The following is an 18375-nucleotide window of genomic DNA, read 5'->3' as shown; positions in this document are numbered from 1 at the left end:
CCACCACCACTTTTCCGACACATCCCAACCTTCATTGGTTTTTGGGAGGTGTACACGCGTGTGTGTGTGTGTGTGTGCAATGCTTTTTTCCAAAAAGGATCCACACCACCCACGCTGCGCGCACCATTCGCTTTTCCCTGCAGCGGAGGGGAGTCGAGCGCTACAACAACGAAGCAAAAAAAAAAGAAACGGGAAACCCCGAATCGAGAGGAGGGTGCGGTGGACGAACCTGGACCTGAAGTGGGTGTAGAACACACCGGTTCCGTGTGTGTTTTTTTTTTTACTCTCCCTCCCGTTCCCAAGGAACGAATGAAAACTCGCCCGTATCTGCCCCGCCGCGCGCGCAGCAGGAACCAGGGACGTCCGACCGCCCGACCAGCCGGCAGCAGTAATACTTTTCATTTTCACGAATTTGAGGGCGGACGGGGAAAGGGAGCAGGAAAAAAAGAGGTGGACGGAGGACACCAAAGGGGGAGAAGGAATAAGGAACGTCAAATAACGCGCCGGTACCACCGTCACGTGGAGAGACGTTGGTCCGCGCGCGCGTTCGTTTCCATATTTTTCGCCCCTTTTTTTTGGGTGTAGAGAAAGTTATCCAAGCAGCCATGGTCGGCGGGAGCAGGAAAAAAGGACTACATACCACCCCGTTCGACAACCCCCTGTTCCTCTGCACCTTCCAGTGCCGTGTCGATGGAATTTTTCGGGACAGCTCACCCAGGATAACCCACACCCCTCCCGATCCGATTGCGCCGTGGCAGATTTTGCTCGGGGAGGAAAAAAAGGTTGTTCCATCCAACCCCTCCAGTGCTCCCTGTTTGCTTCCGAGAGCCTTTAGAAATAACTTTCCGACGATGGATCGGATTCCCGGCCCTGCCGTTCCCGTGTGAGAAGGAAGAAGAAGAAAAAGAGCAGTGTATTACACACACACACCCTTCAGGAGGTCGGATCCGTCTTTTGGTGCTTTTGCTCACCCGTTTCGCCTTCGCTTCGGACAGGATCTGCTGCTGCTTCGTCCGCACTGTACCGCACACCGATTGCTTGAAGACTACTACGATGGCTGCTACGATGTGGACGGGCGGCTCTGTGCAGCAAAAAGAAAGACACGGCGAAGAAGATCTGCCAGCCGACGACGGTTCGTGTTCGGTGTGCTCGCGCCTTCTTGGATCCTTTTTTCCTATCGCTTTGGCGAGCGGCTGCCTTATCCTTGGCACAACTTTTACTTCGAAATCCATAACGGCTACCTTCTTCCATTGCTACCTTCTCCATCCGCCTTGTCTCAGCGCGAGGGATGGACACAGGATGTTGTTGTCGTCGTCGTGGGTGGAGGTGGGTATTTTGAGGCTCCTTTTTTTCAGGGTTCTTTTCCCTCATCCCACCCCCCCCCCCCCACCCAAATACCCAGGACGGGAAAGCCGTCCCGACGATGATGGGTGCCCTCCTCTGCGTTTTCTGACAAGTCTTTCTTGCTTCTTTTTTTTCCTATTTTCGCTTTCTCGTGAGCATTTTTTCGACAAAAACAACACCGAAACACCTCCTGCGCTCCTCCACCCAAACACACAACGCGTGACGGTAAGGGGGGGATATTTTCTAGATGGTTTTCTACCTTCTCAAGCGTTATCGTTACACACACACACACACCGTTTTCTTTGTGATCTGCTCGCTCTCTCTCCATCCATCCTTCCCTCCGCCACCGGAGCTTAATTCCCTTCAGTTCAGTTCAAGGTGGAGGAAAAGGGCGATTGGTTGGTGGAAAGCTTCCAAACGGCACCACCGAAGGTCCCGGCTCGTAAGGAGTCGCTTGTTTTTTTCCGCCTTTTTCTTCCTTCGATCGATCCTTCCGGCCGCTGTAAAATCGGACATGAATTAGGAATGAGCACCAACGGAACCACCGTCGGAGGCGGTGGGATGGATGAAATCTAAGCGAATAACCTAAGGGAAGGCGTAAAACAAACCGCCCCCACACCCCCGGTTCAAAACTGCTGGAGCCGTGAGAGTGTGGGGGCCGACGACCAGCGCTTCATCGCTCGTCAGTGTTCATCGAGCCCCGGTGGTGTTTGTGGGAGGTTTGTTTTTTCTTTTTCTCGAGCAAAAGTTTTGCAAAAACGGATGAAGAAGGGAATTTATTAAGGTACGAGAAGGGAGGGTGCAATGAGGGGCAAACAGGAGCTTTACAGTATAAGGAACTTGATATATCGAAGCTCTTTTTAAATTGATAATACAAAAAAAGAAAAAAAAATATCATTAAAGAAGGCGTTAGCAAGTATTTTCTAACAAATAATTTAAAAATTTCCATAAAACTGGATAAAAAACATTTTGAAAAATAAAGCGCCTAAAAGTATGCAACCCGATTATCAAAATCATGATATGTACGCAACAATACGCCTAAAGGTATGCAATCTGCTGTATGAAATCATCCAAATAAGCTCTTTCTATGTTTTTTATCCAATTTTGCCATTTTTTATTGATAAAACGGCCAAATTTAATGCTTCACTTAAAATCGGTAATGCTGGTGGAGTTTCTTCACCTTTATTTTCCACCGAAGATCGAAGAATTATTCTCCATCTTCGTTTTTTCTTCCCCACAAATACCCCCAACTGTATGTGGGACCGGGTGTGGGTGGACATTGGAATGACATTCCATCCCATCTTCTGCTTCGTGACGGAATATGACAGAATGGTAGAGAATGATTGACAACACAAAAAAAAAACAAATGGAAAGCCACCTTCCCCATTCGGCCCCTTCCCAATTCGCACGAAACATTCGCGCGTAGGTTAATGAGTAGGAAATAAAGCTAAAAAAAAGTAATTTTGGTTTGCCTCCTCCACGCAATACACCGCGCAGTTGCGTATGGTTCGGGTGCGTATAGTATTTTGGATTCGATCAGATCACCATCGGGGCTCCAGCGCCAGCAAAAGCATCCCTGGAAAGCCTGCCCCGGAACGTACGTACCCTCGCGCAAAAACAGCCACCTAATACACATCGCCGCCGCTTCAACGCTGCCACAACGGTGAGGGATAGAAATTGAAGGAAGGGAAAGGGAAGAAGCAGGGGAAAGCAAAGGAGGACGAAGGGAGGAATGCGCTATGGGCACCCACCAAACACAGCCTGCTGCTCGGCACGGTTGGAAAACCGCCATCCTCCCAGCTCCCTGCCCCTTTGCCAGAGAATTCGTGCCGTGGCGCAAATTCGAAAAGGACACGAAAACAGGCAGGGGGCGGGGGGGAGGCGAATGGATAATAAGAAGGGAGGAAGGGTGGTGCGAGGCGGTAAAGTTCCGCTCCGGCGAAATGGCGGCAAAATGGGTACGAGTATCGTGAACCACCACCCACCCACCGCCATCAAACCACCCATCCACCCACTCTGTGCTCGTCGGAGTGTGAGAGGGTGGTGGGTTTTCCGAGATACACCCCCCGTCGAGGATGTATATTCCGGTGGAATTGGACGGGGGAGGGGGAGTTGGGTGATGCCCTGTACATAGGATCCCGTGCCACGGGACAGCGTACCCAGTTCCACCACCCACCCGACGGATGAATCCGACGTGGTGTGAGGGAGAGAGTGTCCTTCCCATTCCACCGCCCGAGGGGGCGGAGGGGGGCGGGAGGAAGGTTTCACAGCATCCCAAAAAGCGATGGAGAGCAGGAGGAGAGAGCCCAACATCCCGAGATCGGACAAAAAGCGTCCCGCGCGCACAGTGGAACGGGAAGGAAGCAACCACCCCATTTTGTTCGTCGGTGTGTTGGTGTGTATGGTCGCCGCCGCCAATACACTCGCACAGCCCTGTTGGGGTTGAGAAATAGGTTGCTCACCCAAGCGCCGTCCGTTTCATTCGCTCGCCCTTGCGCTGCGCGATCTTGTCTCTCACTCGCACCCTGTTTGCTGGCTCTCGGCCGCACACACTCACCGCTCACACTGCTCGCTCACGAACAGCCTGCTAAGGATGCGGGGTTTTTCCTTTCACACTACTGAACCGAGCCAGCGCGAGGATACACCGACCGACCCAACCAGCACGGCCAGCCAGTCAACGCCAACTCCTCGACGGAACGTGACGCATATTGAGACGTGCTGTGCTGTCGAAAGCCTCTGTTTCTCTGTGTGTGGAAGCCGGTTTTCCCATTTGCACCAAAAAGCAGTTTGATATTTCCAGTGAAAAAAAAGCACACAAAAAATATTCTTTTCTCATTAAAAGTTTGTGAGAAAGTGTTTTAAAAAGTGTAGTTTCTATTTAAAAACACAAAAAAAAGATAAATTGTGTTTTTTCGATATAAAACGCACTAGTACTGGAAAAACCCGATATTAAAATAGCAACATCACACTGAATTAAAAGTGATCAGTGGTACTGTATTTGAGTCGCGTTTGTTCGTGTGTGTGGTTCTGTGAGTGATTAAAACAAAAAGTTTCCAAAACACATCCTGGTGACAGCTCCTGGTGACCGTTAGCCAGTCGTCTCATCAAATCGTCGTTGCAGAGTTAATCGTGCCAAAGCGAAAGCAACCACAATCTTCACAGTGTGATCACCCGGCACCTCAAGTGTGTTGACCAATGAGTGAGTTTCCGGTTGCTCCGAGAGGCTGAGCGTTTTATGTAAATTGCAAAGTAGTTCAAGCTTAAAAGCTTAGAAAATTACAAACAAAAAACACATAAAACAACTCTTGAGTAGTTACAGTTACGTTAAAGATGTTAAAGAACACAAATATTTGTTTTAAATCAAAAATGCGTGAACACCAGTGAAAGTGATTAACTAATGTTGTGTCTTCGATTTTTCTTCCTTCTTTTTCTCGGCCTTTTTCCTCACTTCTGCGGCAAATCTTCGGAAATGGATACAAAAACTACCATCCTTCATTTTACATCCGTTTTTTTATAACCTTTATTTTATTTTCTTTTTTGACATTTGTTTGTTTATGGCGCTCCCGCGGCGACGTTTTGGTCCGTTCGCGGCCTGCTACGATCTGTGCCACGGTGACCTCCGAATGCACATGCGATTACGATTCCATTTCCAACACACACACACGTGCTCGATGCAACACGCGATTACTCGTCGTGGCGTACTTGATGTGTGTTGCTTTCTTTCTTATATTTACTTTCTTTTCGTTGTTGTTTTGTTCCTCTTTTTTTGTGTTCATCGTTCATTCATGAATTTGTGTCACCTGTTGTATTATTTTCCGTTGTTTTGTGTGTATGTGCTGCGTTTATTTATTCATTGTTTAATTTAATCCCTATTTTGAATGGGTATTAACACCACAAACCACAACAACACACAAAAAAATAGCGAAAAGAAAAGCCGCAGCAATGTTGCACAACAACAATAACAACAAGGTAAGCAACTGATACCAAAAAATAATAATAAGCGCAATCAAACTGGTTTCTGTGCGTATTTTGTTCCATTTTTTTGTGTTGCGTTACGATGTTATTCCAATTTGAAATTTGCCGTCAGTTTTTGCTCAAGAGCTTCAAATACGAAAATCGTATTTCGAATGGCAAAAGAGAGCATGTTAGAATCAAACATTGTAACGGCAGGAAAATATGAAGCCTTATTTATCTCCACCGTGCACCGTAAAAAAACCATTATTATACAATTTTAAACATTCACCCTGCCTCGCTCAATGGGCAAAGCCTTCCCTCCCGTGCGTCGATTGCTATGTTCGCTCCCCGTAAATCAGCTTATCAGTTTTGCGTGCACCTGTGCAGCGTGTTAGGCGCCTCGAGAAAAAAAAACACGCCTAAATGTATGCAATTTCCACGCACAAGCCTTACATCAGCGGGCATTAGCACTGCTGAATAAAAAAAGCAGTAGAAACACTCACATTTGCGAGCTTTGATTAATATAAAATACTGCGATGGATTTAATACGAATTTCCCCTCCCACACACTCTTGGGGGGGGGGGATGGTTGGACGAAATGCTGTTCATCGGAAAGTGCTTTCCACATGGGAATGCCACACATACGGACACGCGTACACACACACACGTATACAGGGTTGGGTTTATTAATATTTGTTACCGAAAAACGCCTCGACGGGCAGGGAATTGTTTGCACTGCTTTCGCTAGTTGTTTGTACTGGACAGCACGTGAACAGGGAAGGGTGGTAAGAGGACAGTGGACACTGTTGTGCCTCCGTCATACCGCGTTTGTGTGTGTTTGTGTGCGTGTGTATTGAATTGAAAGGAACGATTTCCCAGCACTGAAACCCGAATCCCTGCGTGTCCATCCAATTTTTTCTCCATCCTCTTTCCCCATCCCACAGAGCGACCAGCGGCGGAACCAGCGACAGCTCATAACTTTTGACTTGCCCTTCTTGTTTCCCCCTTCACTCTCCCATCCCTCTCTGTATGTGTGCACGTCCATTCCGTCTGGCCCCCGGGACGGTCCAATCTCTTAATTGAACCGCAATCGAATATCCCGTCCATCCCTTTTTGCTTTTCTTTTCTTGCGCCCCTGCTTCGGGGTGTGTGTGTGCCCTCCCTGATTTGGGGTGGGATGGCTTGAAGGGAAAAAGGAAAGTCGATGCTAAGACATCCCCCACTACCAGCAACCGCCGCCTCGACTGTGCCGTTTCGATGATGTCCCGTCGTTTTTCTTTTTTCCCTCTCTCTCTCTCTCTCTCTCTTCCCTTCTCTTTCCATCTTTGCCTTTCTTTTCCTCCCTTTTTTTTGGGAAGCCGGCCAAATTTCTTGCTCACTTCCGTTTGGTTTTTGCCCCCCCCCCCTTTCTTGCCCCCTCCTTATGGGTGGGTGTGGGTTGGCAAGCAGTCTTCATCAGAAACTCATTTTCTTCATAAAAATCCATCCCAAAAACCGTGGTGTACTGGTGCTGGCGGGGTGACGCGGCAAAAGCAGCAGTAGCAGCAGCAGCAGCCCTTCCACCCAACCCAACCCCCCCTCGAGCTGATGCCTTTTTTCCTCCGTCTTTTGCTTTCCCGTGTCAAAGCGAAAAAAAACAGGGAAGGAGAAGCGGTGGAAGCGAAATACCCCTCAGCCACGTGTTTCGATGCTGCGTGTGGCTCTGTGTGTGTGTGTGTGTCTATCCCGTCACAAAACCCCCGGTCACCACCTTCCTTCCCACCGCCGCACTTACACAACCAACCGCAGAAGAAAAACTCCGAGTCCGTTCGGCATTTTGGGTTTTTGGGCGTTTTTCCTCCCCTTCAGCTCCCACGAAAAACCGATTGGGTGGGAAGGAGTGGAAGCAGCAGCAGCAGCAGCGGGAGAACGGTTCGATGATGGAACTTTTCCATTTTGCCGTCCCGCGTGTGCTGCGCGTGGCCCCTTCCTTTTCCCGTCCCTCCCCCTCCAGTCGGCGGGCAGGCGCGCTTGTACAGGGCAGCGGGGAAAGAAGAGATGGAAGAGATGAAGGCGAACGCGCGACCGCCACCGGCAGTCGCAAAAACGTGCCAACGTGCCCCCGACCCATCCCAATTCTCCCATCCGTCCTCACCGCTTCCGCTGAAGCTGAAGGCGGAGTGGGTGGGTCGGTGGGTGTTTTGGGATGGTGGTGGTGGTGGTGGTGGTGGATAAAAAGGGAAAATCCGTCCATCCGAACCGAAACCGAACGGAGAAGCTCACCTTCGTCTTCCATTTCCTTCATCTTCTCGTTCTCCCTTCTCCTCAAGCTTCCATTCCCTTACAGCAAGGAGTGGGAGACATTCCAAGAAGCGAAACCGTTCATCCCCCATGTCATCCATCTTTTTTAATTCCTGACAGTTTTACCCACCCATCCACCCACCTCTCTCTCCCTCCCATTGGGTGGGTTGTTGTGAGGCGGTCGAAGGAAACTCAAAGCGACGTCGAAGAAGAATGTCCGTTCCGAGGCGGAACACCGTACCGTACCGCCCGGGGGGGTGGTGGCCGTCCGAACGGCCGTTGAGACGCGCTTCGGAAAAACCGGATCCCATTTCCCCCTTTCTTTCTACTTCTTTGCTTTTCGTGGCTTTCTTTTTTTTCTTTTTTTGTGTGCCTTCGTCTTCGCCGGCTCCCTTCTGTGTTCTGTGTTGGTCGATGCTTTGGTGCCTCAAACCCTCCCGCGCTTTGGCAATTTTCTCTTCACCTGAACCTCCCTCCGTCCATTTACTGGTTGGACGTTGACTTTGGTACGGAAAAACTCCCTCCATCCCTTCCTTTTCTTACTGGGGAGGTTTTTGGGCTTTGGGTTTGAGTTTGGGGATGAGAAATCTCCAGCTTTTCCTATGCCCGTTTCTAACCACCCATCGTGCTAAACCCTCATCAACCCACGTACTTTGGGAATGGAACGCCCTCTTCCTTCTTTCTTCCCTTTTTCTTTGCTTCTGATAAGGAATAAGGGGTGCTTGGCACGCTGGAACCACGCTCAAGCAACAACTCACACACTCACCTCAGGATGGGTTGAATTAGAAGAAACGGCACCAGGATTCGTAGGGGGCCACGAGCCACCAAACACTACCTTTCCCTTGTATCCTTCTCTCCTCTTCATTCCCGGCGTACAAACAAGAAATGGAGCGTCAGTGTGGGGGTTTTCAGCAGCCCTAAGATGGTTCCAGTCCCGCTGGTGATCTTTCCGGTGTGCAAGAGGTACAGAAAAACGTTGGGTAGAGGATTGCTGCCTTCAGTTGGTTTCTAACTTGGGTTTTCTAACGTCCCTTCCCTGCTGGCATCGAACGAATCGCACGAATGACGGTAGGTGGTACCGACGCTGGGATTAGTTTCCTTTCCATCAATTGGTCAATATTTGGTAGGAACGTTGCGATGAACCGTGGAAAATGATTAAATTTTTCACTTTCGCGCTCGTCGAGCGATGGTGAAGGAGAGAGATATAGAACGAGAGAGAGAGAGAGAGATAGAGAGAGAGAGAGAAGAAGATTGTGAGATGTTTTTTTATACAATGTTACGCCAAAGCTATTGATGTTTGGCAGTGATTAGGAATTATTAAAGAAAAGCGAATAAAGAGAACATTTTAAAACAAATACACTCATGCATCAAACTAATTCGATACTTCTGATGTATTCTATAAGATGCTACAGGTCCATCAACAGGTAGCGCGAAGTAAAATGCCTCAAAAGCTTTTCCACAGCGAAAACCGCCTGAAGGTATGCAATCGTCACAACAGTTTGTGATTATTCACAGTATTTTAGTTCTCTTTATAGAATATCGCATCTTAACGAAATTTGAAATACATTTTAACGTTTAATGCGTATTTTTTAGTAAATTTATACTTAAAAAGTTTACTAAAAAGATTAAAAATAGTATAAATTCGCCAACTCAAAAGCAGATTAGAAATAAACGTCACACAAACGACCCACCAATGCCGAGAAGCAAAAGTGGAAAGCTTTTCCGTTCCGGCTCTCTCCTAGGCGGGGGGGAGGGACAACACCAAACCACCCTGAAACCGTCCACCAAAGGAACAGAAAAACGCGTGAAAGTTGAAGGAACAAATTAAAAACACTTCCCACTCCCCCTTTCCTCCCGTTATTGCCTGTGTGTGTGTGTGTGGCTTGGGCGCAGAGTGTAGGGAAAGAAAAAAGTACACACACTCCCAGTGCTCAGGCGAGTGACAGGACAAAGGTTTGCAATGGGATGGATCGAAGGGGGAAACCGAAGGAAGGAAAGAGGAGAAGAAAGGTCCACCATTTCTCGTGGCCGTTCGTGGCATTCAGCAGCAGCAGCAGCAGCAACAGCAGCACCACCAGAGGGAGTGTGCGAATCGAATTTTGTGCCTCACTGTTCCACCACACGGGGCACGGGGGTTTTTTTTTCATCAAACCGGCGCCCTTCATCCCTTCGTCATCCTTCAGTGTAGGGGTTTTTGGACGCAGTGCGAGTAATTGGAGGAAAAACAAAGCGGACCAACAACAACAAAAAACTCTCCTCCCTCTCCTCCTTCGGCACGCAAGGCGAACGAACACGAGCGACCGACAGCAGAGAAGGGAAAAAACCGAAACCTCTCCCCCGTCAACGAAAATGAAGAAAATGACGATGGGAGTTGTGTGGCTGGGTGTGTGGGAAGGCGGCAGCGGACGCGGGGTTGGTAGCGCATTTGTCTTGGCTGTCTTGGATGGAGTTTTCGGACACGGGAGCAGAAGAAACACAAGCAAGCCTTGGGATTGGGAGCTGTCGGTCCGTCGGTCGGTCGTCGGTCGTCGTCGCCTCCTTCTTCCATCTCACGTTGGACGCCCGTTTGAAGGTTTCACCGCTCAAGAAGTCTTATCTCTCGGCCGGGGCTTCCCGCCCGAGACGCCCGGTCGGACGGTTTCGGGTCGGAAAATATAAAAATTAATTAATCTTAAGCCGTCGTCCAACCCCCCTCGCTCCCGATTTTGCGCTTGGGATTTGGAGGGAGGCGGGATGGAATTAAAACGACGATGCTAGACACTGCTAGACGAGGGTTGGTTGGTTGGCCCGTGAAGCATCCATCCTACTGGGTGATGCTGCCTGCTCTGTGTGTGCCTGTGTGCTCTCTATGTGTGTGTGTGTGTGTTCCTTCTACACTGTCGAGTGTAATGGGGTAACGGACCCGATAGGAAGTGGTGCTTCTGGATGCTTCGCACAAGTTGCCTTTGCTGCGAATGGGAAGGATCCTTGTGGACGATAAAAGGGGGTCGGGGAGAGAGGGGGGATTCTAGAGACACACACACACACGCACAGTCTTTCTTCATTCCTTCCATGTGGGGTTCGTCTCCATCTACAGCTTCTCTGTGTAAGAAAGTTATGAAGATGGGGGAATTCTTACATCGAAGAAGGGCTAAAGTTTCATTTTCAGCCATGGAAGGGAGCTGTACGTCTGTCTTACTATGTTTGTGTGTGTGTGTGTGTGTGTGTGTGTGTGTGTGTGTGTGTGTGTGTGTGTGCGAATCATCTTGATCCTAAGGATTCAACAGTGACGCTCTTGAAGATGTCCAAAAAACCTTTCGCCTCGGGACGCGACAAACACAAAAGGGTGAACCCCCTTTTTGGCTTGGCACTCGCAAGGAAGGGTGTTTTTGGGGAGTTCTTTCGCTCTGTGTGTGTGTGTGTGTGTGTGTGTGTGTGTGTGTGTGTGTGTGTGTGTGTGTGTGTGTTTATATTCCCCTTTCACGAGCACCGACCGACCGAGCTGACTGACACTCCCCGCGACATTCGCTTGTGACCGTCGTCACCGTCTAGCACAGGACAGGGAAAGTGAGAAGCGAGCAGAGCGAGCACATGAAACAAAAAAAAAACAAACGCACTCTCGATAAGAGGGTGCACAATCCTCCCCCGTAGAAAGAAGGGCGGAGAGAGTGAGCGGGGGAAGGAAACGGAACCGCGCGGGAACACACGCACGCACGCATACGCATACCCGAGGGACACACGCGAAGAATTAGAAATGTCCCGGTGCCGCGCGACCCTCCAGCCTTGACAGGATCACACCACTCTCTCTCGCGTCTTCCCCCACACAAACACACACACACACGCACACACAAAGGGAGTCGAAGGCTTTTAAAAAGCAGTCGGACGGGCTGACGGGCGAAACACGAACAAACACGCGCGCGCCCGGCACGATGATGAAAGTAGCGTTCGATGTCACCGTCACCGGGGCCCCGGGAGGGAGGGTAGGGCAGCAAAAGGGAATAGTAGCGCGAATGGTTTTCTGTCCCCACCCCTCCGGGGAATGGTGCTCTCTTTCGTGGAACCGTACAACACACTAATGCAACCGTTTTGTGGCTTTGGACTGTGGGAAAATGGAATTTAAAATATTTTTTTGTAAAAGTCCGGAAAAAAGTCTGTATATGTTGAAATGAAAAAGGAAATAAAAAGAAAAAGAGAAAAAAAGAAATATACAAATAAATAAAGAACAAACAAAAGAACAAAAACAACTTAAAAGAATGAACGAATAATCCTTAACGAACCATTAAAAATGAAAACAAACATTAAAACAATTAAACAGAAAAAAATGCACCAAACAAAGCAACCTTTGAACAACCGCTCTCGTGACACCTTCACTCACACTAGTGTTCCCCCGCCCCTTCTTTTTCGCGCTTTTGAAAAGGATACTTTTTTCGCGTTCACGCACCGTTCACGCAAGCAAGCGCCGGGTTCTGCAAACTGCTGCTGGAGGGACCCTTTCACCCCTTTCTGACACGCTCCTGCCGGGTGGTGTATCCTGTTGCGTACGCGGGCCCAGGAGCAAAAGAAGAGGGAACACACACACACATACACCTTTAAACCCCTTTTGAACGCACTGTCCGCGCGAAACGGGCGATGGGCACACAGCCGGAATGATGATGGTGGCGCAGAGTGACACACATATTACGCGGGATGTGGATGGTAATGTGCTACCACGCACCTATCCCATGATTATAAAAGGCTCGAGGGATGGCTCTCTCCCTCTCACACACACACTTCCTTTTTTCGCTCGCTCACACACTCTCTCCTTTTTTTCATTTCATAGGGATGGGTGAGAGTGTATTTTTTCGCTTTTTTCGTTTCGTTTTTTTATGTCGCCTAAAGGTAGGCTTTTTGCATTGCTTCATCGATTTCAGCGAGGGCGCGTTGGGCTGCGGCATTTCCCATCAATACGCGTTGATAGAGGAGTGTGTGTCGTGGTGTGCGTGTAAATACACCCGTGCGCAAATTGTAAGCAGTTTTTATTTGAATTTAGGAAATCAATTTTTCAATTCGGAAAATAAAAACAACACAAATTTGGCAATGTGCAAAACTGTTGGGAAAAAAATTGACAAAAATACTCTTTGAGTTACAAACTGTGTTCCAGTGTGAGCTGTGTCCGTTCTCATTGACGCTGTATGGGGGTTCCATCTTTATGATTAATTTTAATTCCCCACTGGTTGAAAAATGCCGTGCTTGTCATTGCGCTTTAATGCATTTTTCCAATGGAAAGGGTTATCGAGGCTGCGAATCTCATTTTTGTATATATTAATTTAATTCAATTCTCTCTTATCCACTGGTGTTATCTAGTTTGGAAGATCTTTTCATATTGTTTCTCTCTATTTTATATATTTTTCTCTTGTTTTTGTTCATCTTCTTTCAATCATTTTTCATTTTCAATTCTTCAAACACTTTTTTACTCTTTGCTTCTTTGCTTGCAGGATTCCATATCCATGCCGTTCAACAGTGAGACGACGGAAAACAATGGAAGCACGGCCAACACGCCCAGTGAGGATGCGTATGCCGGTATGTTTTTCATTCTTTTTTTTCACTTGTTAAATCCCCTCCCAGTAATTACTCCTCTACCTCTTCTGCTTCTTCTCCTTCTCTCCTTCCTGCAACAGGTTTAATCAAAGATGCGGACAAGTTCAAGCTGATGCTACTGGCGTGGAACTACCAGAACTCGGCGGCAGGTAAATGTTAGTGGTATCCTCAACCGCTTACCCAGCGTGTCCCATTACTGACCGTTCGCATCCTCCCCTTTTGCACACTACAGCACAAAACGGAGGCGAAGGACCGGACCTGGCGACGATGACGAACCTGTGGCAGCAGTACCAGAACGCGCTGGCGATGACGGGCAAGACGAGCTTCAACCAACTGCCGGTAAGTGAGCGTCAATCGTCCCCAATCGAACAGCAGCAGGACGAGACGAACTCGTCCGAGCAGAAGGACGAGGACGATCTGTCCGAGGACGACTCGGAGGATCGGCTCGAGGCGACGGTGAACGATCCGGAGCGGCTGAAAGCGTTCAACATGTTCGTGCGGCTGTTCGTGGACGAAAACCTCGACCGTATCATACCGATCTCGAAGCAGCCGAAGGAAAAGATACAAGCGATTATCGACTCCTGCACGCGCCAGTTCCCGGAGTTTGCCGAGCGGGCCCGGAAGCGCATCCGCACCTACCTGAAGTCGTGCCGGCGGAACAAGAAGACGCGCGAGGGCTGGGAGAACACGGTGAGTCCCGTGGCGGGCACGGACGAGGAGGTGGGTGGCAGCACGTCCGCTGGCGGAGGGTATGATCGGTTTGGTATGCTTGTATGTTTCCAGTCCCGCCCCACGCCGGCCCACCTCACGTCGGTGCAGGCGGAACAGATACTGGCCGTGGCGTGCGAGAACGAGAGTCTCAATGCGAAGCGCATGCGCATCGGGCTGGAGCCGATCAGCCAGACGGTCAGTCAACCGGCGGCGGTAAGTTTTATGGTAAAATGGTCGCTTCCAAATGCATCGCGCGCGCACCGTGTCCATCCATCCATCGTTGTTGTTGTTGTTGCTTGCTTGCTGGAAGGGTGTGGAGTGGCGGGAGTGTTTAGCAACAGCTCTCCCTAGGCGCCTTCCATTCGTTTTAGGCAACCACAGACACCCACACCCACACACACACGCGCAAAACCATAGCAAACGAGCCACGGCTATACTAATGGCGCCCATGTCCAACGCATCTCGGGGTGTGTTGGTTTTGCTCTTTTCTTTCCCTGCCGCGCTCATTGCAGACGTCGGCCGAATCCCCGACGGCAGTGCCGACCATGTACCAGACCCTAGCGAACCGCGAACAGGAATCGACCTCCGTGTCCACGATCAAAAGTGAACCGATGACGAGCGTGCCGAAGATATCGCCCGTTCCCAGCACACCGACCCCGGACATGAACCAGATGAAGCTGTAAGCGGAACCGCCTAAATGTATGCAATCGCCACAGCAACAGACGATTAACGCGCTTCTCTTGCTTCTTCTCTCCCACTGCAAACAGCAACATACCCAGTGCGAGTGCCAGCTCGACGCCCACCATCCCGACGACCGTACCGACCATCTCGAACTTTCACGACTACAACACCGGCTTCTCGAACCGCTCCCAGCACTACCAGAACTTTATGAACTCGGTCAACAACAGCAGTAGCACGAGCAGCGGTGCCACGACCAACACGACCATGTCCGCTGCCGGCACCGGTGAGTTGTGGAGTCAGCTGAGCGACTGTAGGCCAAGCCAAACCCCCGAAAGCCCGAAAGGCTACCCACCGTGCAGAACCATGCTAATGCTCCGCGTGTTTTCTTTTTCATTGTTGCTTTCACTGATCATTGCAGCCGCCCCTACCGATCTGTCGATGAAGCGACCGATACTGGCCCACAAGCTAAACAGTGCCGAGATTACCGCGGTGAAGCAGCTCGTCACCGGCTACCGGGAGTCGGCCGCCTTCCTAATGCGCAGTGCCGACGAGCTGGAAAACCTGCTGCTCCAGCAACAGTAAATGCGGCGAGAGGAGGGGAAGAAAGAGGGGAAGAAAAAAACGTTGATATGTATGTGTGTGTGTCTGTGTGTATGTTACGGTGTGTTCCAGCACAAATTGTAAAAAAACGAACAAATTAAACGCAGAGCCTAGCGTGTAGGCACGCTAGAACGGAAACTTTTTAAGGAATTTCAGGAAAATAAATGTGAACCAACAAAAAAAAAGGAAAAACAAAACGGATTAACCAGTAAGGAGCATTACAAAACAAAAGAAGGGAAAGTAGAAAACAGTGAACTACACAGAGAAACACAGGGTGATAGAGAGGAAAAAGAGGAAAACAAAAGATAGAGAGAAGGCAAGAAAAAGATGAAAATGATGCAAGGAAGAAATGGAGGTTTGAAATTACAAACGAAAAGTGCAAAGTAGCAGAAAGACTAGCAGAACAGAACAAGACAGAGAAAGAGATAGAGAGAGAAGCAACAAAGAGAGGAGAAAACAAAAAGAGACAAGAAAAAGAGAGGAACAAATGTGTATAAATGTAATGAACAACAAGGTATAGCGCCACTACAAGTGCTACCAGTTATCTTTCTCTCGCTCTTTGCTAAACACTAGTTGAGTTTAAGGACTACTACCAACACTACTACCATATTCGTTTCTTAGGTTCTTTATTTACACTTACGTACTAATAATAATAATTATTATTGTACAATTGCTCCACTCCAGTTCCGGGTTTTCCCGTTTTCTTACTCGTAAATTCGGGCGCAAACGTTCGCTTTGTTGGGTAGGGTGGAGGGTAAATGGGACAACGGACGGAAGCCAACAACCGGAACGAGTCAAAGTCAGTGGAATAAAATCATTATTGGAAGATATAAAACATAGATCTGAGTTGTGGAATTACTTATAACATGATTGACGACCAATGAACCTGTGAAAGATACCTCCCAGATTGAATTTGGAGTTCTCCGAAATTACCAAAATATTTTGTAAATCCTTCCTATCTCCCATTTATTGAAATCAGCTCCAAATTTGAATAATCACCTCCATCACCTAACCACTCTCCACCAAAAACAACACATCCTTACGCCATACAGACCAACTTCTCGTTCTGCAGATAAGCCAACTGATTGCGAAGTGAACGTATCTGCAGCTGCGCATCATCAAAGCTCGACGACAGTACCTTGATCTGGGAATGCATCTCCCGCAGGGCCTGCTCCCTATTTCCAATCGTAAACGATGCCTCGGCACGACACTGAGCCAACTCGCTTTCCAGCTGACTGTATCGCTTCTGAGCCGTTTCGCGTTCCTTCTCTACGCGCTGATTTGCCCGCTCAATGATTTTGGCACTCTCGGTGCGCAGTTCGTCCAGCTCGCGCTGCCAGCGGGTTGCTTCCTCTTCGACTTGCTGTTTCTCCTTCGCCATCACGTCCAACCGTTCCTGCGTCTGCTCGAGATCGGTTTGTGACTGCAGGAGCGCCTGCTTCACCTCGGTATCCTTCGCCACGTGCACCTGATGGAGCCGATCTTCCAGCGTCTTCACCTGCCGCAGCGAACGCTCCAGCTCGGCAAACAGCGTCTCGTTCGATTGCTTCAACTGTTCCGCCTTCGCCTGCTCGTCCTCTAGCAGCCGCGGATAGGGCGTTAGGTGGCGCAGCTTGTCCTGGAACTTGCGCTTAATCTGCTCGATCTCGAAGTTGATCTGCTTCTCGACGCGCCGGTTCGTCACCTGCAGCTTGCTCATCTGCAGCCGCTGCTCCTCGACCTGCTGCTGGGCGGCCAGGTACCGGGCGCGGTAGTCGTCCAGCTGGGTCGCTTGCTCGCGTATCAGCACGCGGAACTCGTCCTGCTCGTCCAGCAGCTCCGAGCAGCGCTTCTTCAGCAGCTCCCGTTCGGTGTCCTCGGGCGTCGGGTCTTCCGGGCCGGCCTGCGCTTTGGCCAACCGCTCGCAAAGCTGCCGACATTCGGTCGTCTTCTTGGTGTACTCCTGCAGCAGCATCGTGTACTGCTTCTGAGCTTCGCCATCCTTCGGACATACGGCCGGTGCGCCAGACTCTCGCAGCGGACAGGTGGTGGACGGCGCGACAGACTCACGCAGCGGACAGCTCTCGCTCATATCACAAAACGTAGAAGCTCTCCCTTGCGCTACGGAAGGACGCGAGTACGATATTGACTTCCTTGCCGCCGGACTCTTCTCGCACACCGAATGCGATGGCTTTGCACAGGCCGCAGCCTTCACCGGACACTCCGACTCCCGACCCATCGGGCCCAGCTCCTGCTGAATGGTGTGCAGCGCCCTCTCCATCTCCTCCAGATTCTGGCCCAACGTTTCCGTGTTCGTTCGATAAAACTCCAACCGCTGCATCATGTCCGTCTCACAGAAGCGGGGCGTAATCGGGGCGACCGGCTTCGGATGCCGGTCCAGTATCGTGTCATTATCGCGCCGCACCTTGTGCACATCCGCCGACAGCCGATCGAGCCGGCCCTGCAGGATCTCAATCACCCGGTCTCGGTTCATCAGCTCCTTCTCGAACCGTTCTACCAGCTTCGCATCGGTACAGCCAGCCGGCATCTCGCCCCCGACCAGCTCGTCCGAGCTGAGCGCCGACAGGGTGGAATCGATCGAAAAGCGCCTATCCTCACCGACCGGCACCGACCCGATCGTCCACGGATTCGCACAGTACTCGTCCAGCTTGTCCGGGCAGAGCGGGATCGATTGCCACTGGTTCGCACCTTCCTGGCGCTGTTCCGCAATCACATCCGCCAGCAGCTTGTGCTGCAGCTCCGCCTCCTTCTTCAGCCGATTGCGCAGAAACGCCAGCTCCTCCCGATCGCAGTCGGCCTTCGGTTTCATCGCCTCCTTTTCGCGAATCTTGCGCTTCAGCTCCACCATAAAGTTGTTCTGCCGGTCGAGCTTCTGCTTCAGCTTGGCCAATCGCTTCGACTGCTGGATGGCGGCGACCGAGGCCGACGGGTGGTTAACGGTACGGGTGGACTGCGGTCCGCCCGTGTCTTCGTCGAGCTCACCGCTCGGCACGGCCGGCAGTTGGGCGATGATCGCTGCCAGCATGTCGGTCGCCTGCTGCTGCGCAAACGAGGCCGTCGAAGGTCGCGCACTCATTGTTTCAACGACACACAACGGGATTGTAGGAAGAATTCAAAGAAAGAATTTGGCTGCTTGCTAGCACACGTGTTGGCCAAAGAGGGATGTTGCGTCGAACCGTTCCGAGCACTGAACCGTTTTGAACATTCGATATTGCTGGCAATGCCTACTACGTGCACGGCACGCGTTTTC

The 18375-nt window shown here is 50.2% G+C and overlaps 2 protein-coding genes across 6 annotated transcripts; one reads left to right on the top strand and one right to left on the bottom strand.

Annotated features, from left to right (window-relative positions):
- The first annotated feature begins 3991 nt into the window (after positions 1-3991).
- Positions 3992-15669, top strand: LOC120905146 (nucleolar protein 4-like). Of its 5 annotated transcripts, none has more exons than XM_040315965.1 (9): positions 3992-4527; positions 5267-5313; positions 13031-13115; positions 13214-13288; positions 13366-13823; positions 13917-14069; positions 14357-14523; positions 14612-14835; positions 14944-15669. In XM_040315965.1, the coding sequence occupies exons 2-9, from the start codon at positions 5287-5289 to the stop codon at positions 15105-15107; spliced, it is 1353 nt and encodes a 450-aa protein (XP_040171899.1). In that variant the 5' UTR covers positions 3992-4527; positions 5267-5286; the 3' UTR covers positions 15108-15669. The 5 variants fall into 5 exon arrangements, with proteins under 5 accessions (XP_040171899.1, XP_040171897.1, XP_040171895.1 ...); XM_040315963.1 differs by having other exon boundaries at positions 3992-4543; positions 13214-13282; XM_040315961.1 differs by having other exon boundaries at positions 3992-4543.
- Positions 15670-16063: 394 nt separating this feature from the next.
- Positions 16064-18346, bottom strand: LOC120905145 (golgin subfamily A member 4). The gene has a single exon (XM_040315960.1). The coding sequence runs from the start codon at positions 18199-18201 to the stop codon at positions 16165-16167; it is 2037 nt and encodes a 678-aa protein (XP_040171894.1). The 5' UTR covers positions 18202-18346; the 3' UTR covers positions 16064-16164.
- Positions 18347-18375: the final 29 nt, after the last annotated feature.

Source organism: Anopheles arabiensis, chromosome 3 (genome assembly GCF_016920715.1).
Source record: "Anopheles arabiensis isolate DONGOLA chromosome 3, AaraD3, whole genome shotgun sequence".
NCBI classification, from domain to species: Eukaryota; Metazoa; Arthropoda; class Insecta; order Diptera; family Culicidae; genus Anopheles; species Anopheles arabiensis.
The sequence above is the reverse complement of the archived record's forward strand: the minus strand, read 5'-3'. Positions and strand labels throughout refer to the sequence as shown.